The sequence below is a fragment of the Motacilla alba genome, chromosome 1 (assembly GCF_015832195.1).
Source record: "Motacilla alba alba isolate MOTALB_02 chromosome 1, Motacilla_alba_V1.0_pri, whole genome shotgun sequence".
Classification (NCBI taxonomy): domain Eukaryota; kingdom Metazoa; phylum Chordata; class Aves; order Passeriformes; family Motacillidae; genus Motacilla; species Motacilla alba.
In genome coordinates, this window is record NC_052016.1 from 8,939,469 (window position 1) to 8,946,502 (window position 7,034).

At 54.4% G+C, this 7,034-nt stretch overlaps 1 protein-coding gene across 1 annotated transcript; it reads right to left on the minus strand.

Annotated features, from left to right (window-relative positions):
- Positions 1 to 5,068: 5,068 nt before the first annotated feature.
- On the minus strand, positions 5,069 to 5,713 carry LOC119698101 (claudin-8-like). Its single transcript, XM_038129653.1, has one exon. It carries the CDS (start codon positions 5,711 to 5,713, stop codon positions 5,069 to 5,071), a length of 645 nt encoding a protein of 214 aa, XP_037985581.1.
- Between the last annotated feature and the right edge of the window lie 1,321 nt (positions 5,714 to 7,034).

Below are 7,034 nucleotides of genomic sequence, written 5' to 3' on the forward strand. Positions count from 1 at the left end.
CAAGGTGTCTCTGTGCTTCCCATTCCCATGAGAAGATTGAGGAACTGGGGAGCCGAGGGGCATCAGCAAGGCTTGTTCATGCCTGGGGTTACTCCAGGTCACAGGGGTCATTTGAGGTCATGGTCGGGGTCACTCCAGGTCACAGGGGTCATCTGAGGTCACGGTCGGGGTCACTCCAGGTCACAGGGGTCACTTGAGGTCACAATCAGGGTCATTCCAGGTCACAGGGGTCATTTGAGGTCACAATCAGGGTCACTCCAGGTCACAGGGGTCATTTGAGGTCATGACTGGGGTTACTCCAGGTCATAGGGGTCATTTGAGGTCACAATCAGGGTCACTCCAGGTCATAGGGGTCACATGAGGTCACAATCGGGGTCACTCCAGGTCACAGGGGTCATTTGAGGTCACAATCAGGGTCACTCCAGGTCACAGGGGTCATTTGAGGTCACAATCGGGGTCATTCCAGGTCACAGGGGTCATTTGAGGTCATGACTGGGGTTACTCCAGGTCATAGGGGTCACTTGAGGTCATGGTCGGGGTCACTTGAGGTCACAGGGGTCATTTGAGGTCATGACTGGGGTTACTCCAGGTCACAGGGGTCATTTGAGGTCACAATCAGGGTCACTCCAGGTCACAGGGGTCACTTGAGGACACAGGGGTCACTTGGGGTCTTTTGAGAATTTTTTTTTTCTCCAGGGGTTACTTTAGGTCATTTGGGACCCTGCTCAGGGTCATTTGAGGTCACGGTCGGGGTTACTCCAGGTCACAGGGGTCATTTGCGGTCACGATCGGGGTTACTCAAGGTCACAGAGGATACTTGAGGTCATTTGAGTATTTTAAAATTAATTTCATCATTTAGTTTATTTTCTGTTAAATCTTTCCTTGTGTGAGTTTGGCATCACTTGAGCACGAAGCCCAGTCTGCAGAGACGCTCCCTCTGGCCCCTGGCGGCTGTAGCATCCAGCCAGGACAGCAGGACAGCAGCCAGGACAGCAGGACAGCAGTGGACAGACCACAGCCAGGCCCGGGTGTCCACAGCCGCGCAGGTTTGGGTCTCTGGGCTGGCAGAGCAGATGGGAGCCCTCGGCTCGCCGTGGGCAGGGATCTCCAGTGGCTCACGGGCTGACAGGCTGGCCAGGGCTGCTTTCCTCTCTGCGTTTACTCCCACCCCCCTTGCAGGGAGCAGAGACAGGAATTCAGGAGGGGCTGCTCCAAATGTTGTTAAACAGGGTTGAGGCAGCCAGAAGCAGCGTTTGTACGGCCATGGCGAGAGGTGAGGAGAGATGAGTGCTGCAAACAGCCTTCACACCCACTGGGAGGGTGAAGGGTGGGTGCCAGCAGCTTTGGGCGTCCCTTCTGGCTGTGGGCAGCAGCTTTGGTACTGGCCCTGGCTGCTGGGAGAGACAAGGCTCTGCACAAGTGACCCTCGGAGCTTCCAGGTTCTGCCGGGTTCCAGGGGGATACGGGGCAGAGCTTTGGGAAGGCTGCACCTTCCCGGTACCCCAGCCAAAGGGGACAGGAGGAGGGCGGCACGCAGCCCGGAGTTTGGGATAAAAGGAGGCTGTGCCCGCCCAAACCAAGAGAAAAACCCGCGGGCTGTGCCCCAGTGCAGTCTGCTGCCATTCAAATAAAGCTGCAGGACTACTCTGGCTCCTGTTAAAATAAATACATTTTAAAAAATAATCTCAGGCATTTGTGGATTTTCTTGACGAGTCCACGTGTTTATTTCAAATACACAGCAAGAGCTCAGCTAGACACATTTCTTTCCAAAGTCCCTTTGTCCTGCAATCACCAAACATCAAAGCAAAAAAAAACCTCCAGGATATTACCCCAGAGATTTCACCATGGTGTTTAACCAGCTCTTTCCCAGCGGTGCAGGGAGGCTGAAGGCTCTGCCAGCTGTGCTGGCGCTGTGAGCACAGGGCCCCGGGGCAGCTTCCCCCTGCCCTCCTCCCGAGAGCAGAGCTGCAGCACACGAGGTTTTAGCCACCAGGCACAGCAGGTGACAGCCCCAGCCAGGCCTTTCCCTGCCACAGCAAAGTGTGCTCAGCAGGGATTATTCCCACCCCGCTTCCAGCCCCCCCCCCCCTGCCCCCCCCCGGGGCACAGCTCCTGCCCAAAAAGTCTTTACTGGTGTTCCTGAGCATCCTCGCCTCACCTGCCTCATGGAAGGACACTTCAGCCACCCAGATACGCTCCAAGAATCCCCTAGGCGCTCAGGGTCACTGGACACGGGCTCTGGCTGGATGTAACCCATCAAGAGCTGGAGATTTTCCAGAGCAGGTGCAGCCCTGGCCATGGGGATGTGTCCCAGCTCCTCCTCCAGCCACACGTTTCCTGCTACCCTCAGAAAACTCATCCAAGCAGCAGGTCAGTTGCAAAGTCCAACTGCAGGGTTTTTTGCTAAAGTCTTACAGCTTCCTTTTCCTGCCCCTGCTCCCAAACTGTAGCTCCTGAGTCAGCTCAGAGCATCTGAACAGGGCAAAGGAAGAGGAAAAACTGTGTCCCTTGGCAGGCACAAATGCACCCAGTCAGCGCCAAATGCCTTCCTTGCACACAGACATAAATCATCTCCTGATCCTCTAAGGGGGCTTTTCCCCACCACATTCCCACAATGTGGGAATTCCAGTTCTGCTCAGCAGGAGGAGGCAACCCCAGCTCCCTGTCCTGCAGATCAGCTCCACCTGAGACAGTTGTTCCTGCACCAGACTCTGAAATGTTGGTGCCACACACTCTTGAACATATTCCTGTGAGCCCAGAATGCTCCACCACATCACCAGAAGTTGCCATTTGTGCCAGCAGCAGCCCAGCCTGGCTCTGCCCTTGCAATCAGGGGTGGGTTCCAAGCCCACACACGAGCACGGGGCTGTCTGAGCTCAGAGACTCTGTCTGAGCTCCTCTTTTGATCAGCTGGTAAGAGACAGAAATGGGGAAATATTCAGTCATCAGGTGCTAATGTCAGACATAAAAAGCTCAGGTTTGCTTTGAAATGGATGTTAAATGCTCAAATAAAACAGTTTTGTCTTTCTGCTCTTTGCAAATAAAACGTTGCCAGTGCAAATGGCACACCCAGTTCCAGTTTGATTCCTAGATGAGCCCACTGATAGTGGAAGCATTCTGGATCCTCTAATTAATGTTATAGAAAACTGTACTTAATTACTTCTTAAGCTCTTACATCTGCATAAAGTTGCATTACACTGAATACATCATCATTTAAATCCATTACCTACACATAAATATGTATCAGATTTGCATTGCAAATGCCTTCATCCTCTGCTTTGTTAATCACAAATGTCATATCTAAATTACTCCAAAATGTGCAGTTCTGGCTTACTCACCAAATAGTTCCATATTAAACAAAACATGTGTTATAAGGAAAAAAAAAAACCACAATAAAATGGGAGGTGGGGCTGCTCAGGGTGGTGGAAATTATTACCAAAGTCACCAGAATGGCTGCACTGAAATCAGCTGTCAGTGACAGCTGCCGTGACAGACTTCATAAGACAACAGGAAAAAAAACATGGTTAGTGCTAGGAAAACCTATTTACGAGTGTTTTCTCCGGTTTCCGTCTAGGATTAGTAAGTGCTGATTTGACTGCTCGAGTGATGAGCTGGAGACATTAAACCAGTTTTGTGGGGCCTGGAAAATTCCCACTGCAAGATCTGAGCAGGTTGTCTTCAATGCAAATGCTCCTGAGTTAATCCATGTAATGAATTTCGGTGGAGCACGGCGCTGTCTCATCTGAGTTCGTCTGACGGCAAGTTAATAAAAGGCTTCTTTAATTAAACGCAGCTTTCCATGCTCTCTTTCAAATTGGAGCAGTCAAACGAATGCACAGAGACATTGCTCTCCTCAGCCCAAACAGTCATTGCAGCCTTTCCTCAGCAGCAGCCACGGGCACAGCAAAGGCTCAGCCTGAGCCCTGTGCCACGAAATTGTCCCTTAAATGCTGCCATCCATCACTGCTGGGTAAGGAACCAGGAAAACCCTGCTGAGCTGGGCCTTCCTCGGGCACTTACCATGATATGGAGTCAAAGGCAGACTCCAAGGCTTTCAGATGGGAATACTAGAATTCCCAGCTGCAAATGGATCCTGCAGGACAGACAGGCAGGACCAGGCAGCATTCCCAAGGCAGCCTGGCAAGCACAGAGCAGCTGGAGCAATGTCAGGGCTTGGCTTTTTGGGCGTGCTGGGAGCCGTGGGCAGCAGCTCTGTGCTCTGAGGGGCAGGTGGGGACTGCCTGTACATTCCCTGGCCTGGAATTACACCTTGCATGAGCCCAGGGCTTCCTGAGCATGGCTGTGCCCAGCTCTGCAGAGGAGTAGGTGCTGCCTACAGAGCAGGAGGGGCGGCAAGCAGCAGGGAAGGCAGTACTGGGGAAATGATTAAAAATCTATTCCATGCCCTGCAGAGGAGATGAGGAGGATGCACCAGCTCCACAAGCATCAGAGAAATCCATGGACAGTCCCAGAGGCCTCTGCTGGGGTAGCACAAACATCTCTGTGCCAGGACTGGAAGCTGGAGGCTTCTCTGTTCACTGAGCCGTGCTGCTGGCTCCAGGCTTCTCCCAGAGCACTCCTCAGGGACACTCCACTCCCAAGGGAAATGCCCTGCTCCCTCTGCCCCTCAGGGGTCTGGGCAGGGCACGGGGTACTGCACAGCAGCTCCTTCCCTCCAGCCCAGCACAGGCTGCTCACCTTCCCTGAGAGCCTCCTGGCTGCTGCTGTCCCGCGCCATTCCTCATTCCCAGAGAAACGGAGACCGTGCTCTGACCAAACACCTGTGTGAGACCAGTTCCAGGCATTAGAGAGCAGAGATCCAAGTCAGCAGTAAACAGCAGAGCAACAAAACTACTCCTCCTGGAGGTAAATTAAGAAGTCAATCAGCACCTGTCAAGTAGGAAGATCACAGGCTGCCCCTGGACGCCTGGCAGTGTCCAAAGCCAGGCTGGAGACGGGGCTGGGAGCTTGCTGGGATGGTGGAAGGTGTCCCTGCCATGGCAGGGGCTGGAATGAGATGATCCTTCAGGTCCTGTGCACCCGGAGCTCTCCATGCCACAGGCAGCAGCTACACATAGGCATGGACGCCCAGGCCCGGCACTCCCGCCCGGGCCAGCCCGGGGTAGCTGGGCCTGGCGGCCGTGCTGGCCCAGCACCAGACATGGCAGTACATGGCCCCTGCAGCCAGCAGCAGGGCACTGCTGGCCCAGCCCACGTAGAGAGCAGCGCCCAGCTCCCGCTTCAGCGGCGCGGGCACCTCGGGGTCGTAGAAGTCGCGCACGATGCCGCCCCCGGTCCAGGAGACCGGCACCAGCACCAGGCCGCCCGTGAGCAGGAAGGCCACGCCGGCCACCAAGATGAAGGTGCTGACGGCCGGGGGTCCCTCCTTGCTGTGCTGGCTGCACTGGAGCCCCACGATGGCCAGCAGGAAGGCCGCGATGGCCAGCGCCACGGCCAGGCACATGAGGGCCCGCAGGGCCTCGAGCGGCGGCGGCAGCGCCAGCACCGAGTCGTAGAACTTGCACTGCAGCCTGAGGCCCAGCTGGCTGATGCAGTCCATCCACAGCCCCTCCCAGACGCTCTCGAACACCACGATGTTGCCGTCCACGTGGGCAGACACCCTCCACTGGGGCATGGCCGTGGCCGCCAGCGTGCCCAGCATGCCCGCGCCGCCGAGAAGCAGCGCGGCGATCTGCAGCGCGCAGCAGGCCATGCTGCCCCCTGAGCTGCTCCGGGGCTCCCAAAGTCACCTACCCACACAAATCATGGGCAGAAATCTTCTCCAGCAGTTTCCTCGTGCAGCACGTCGGGTTCCTGGGGAGAGGCTGGCTCCAGCCCGCAGCTCCAACAGGTGGAGATCCATTCCTGGCTGCTCCAAGGCCCTGCTATTTATCTGCTTTGAAATCCCCCTGGACAGGTTTGCAGCCAATGGCAGCCTGGGAGAGGTGGGGCAGGGCTGATTTCACTGCTTCTCACAGGGTGGCTGAAGTGCTGCTGTAATTAAGCAAGTGGCAGGGATTCAATTAAAGGTGCCTAATTGCAGGGCTAACCATTTCTTAACTGCAAGATTGCAGCTCTGTTGAAATGCAGTACAGAAAGCCTGAAGTTCTGCCTGCTGAAATGTTGTTTAAAATGGGTCATTACAGTTGTTCTTACCACAAAAGCTGAACTTGAGGCTTGAGTGGGGCTTATTGCCTAAGTGCTGGGAAAACAGCTGATTGTTATTTTCCTTTACATCAAGCCAACAGGTACTTGGTGTAGCCCTTTAATGTAGATTTCTCGTTTTGATCAAACACAAAAGCCTAATCATGATCTTAGACAGGTACAGGAAAGTCAAGTGTGCCAGCCAACATCAAAGCTTCGCTCTTCCAGCTCCAAAATTCACCAGGGCAACAAAGCAAAGAAGAGGCTGAGCTGCACAGCTGCTGCTCTTGAATGCAGGAGCAGAGGCACAGTTAGGGGATAATCCTCCATGAGAACCAGAAGGAAAATGTTGTCCTTGTGGGCCACACCAGTGGTCTCAGGTGACACTGGGGGTGGTCTGGTGTGGAGGGGATGTGCAGGGTGTGCAAGGCACAGAGCCAGAGTCCCTCCCACAGAGCTGCAGCCCAGATCCCTGCAAGCCTGGGCAAACAGCCCTTGCAGAGGCTGCTCTGCCTCGGGCAGCCCAGGAGCTGCTGCTGCACTCACCCTGGCTGCTTTCTTCTCCCACCCTGAGACCAGGCTGGACGATGGCAGCTCACAGCTGGTGGGGAAGTGGATGTGCTGCTGCTTACTCCAGCTCTTTGAACCAGTTAAAAAAAACACAAGTTAAAAAATGAACTTATCATTTGGCCCACCAAAGCCCTGGAAGTGCTGTGGAACAAAGACATATTCTGGGATTTCTTGCTCGTGTGGAAATATCAGACACTGCCTGTGATGGCATTAATTTAATTACAGCTTTAGGTGCCTACACAACATGTTCAAAGCCAAAGCTAAAGCCATGAAAAGGAAACTGTCCACCCAAACCACCCACAGCCCAGTTACTTCTTGGA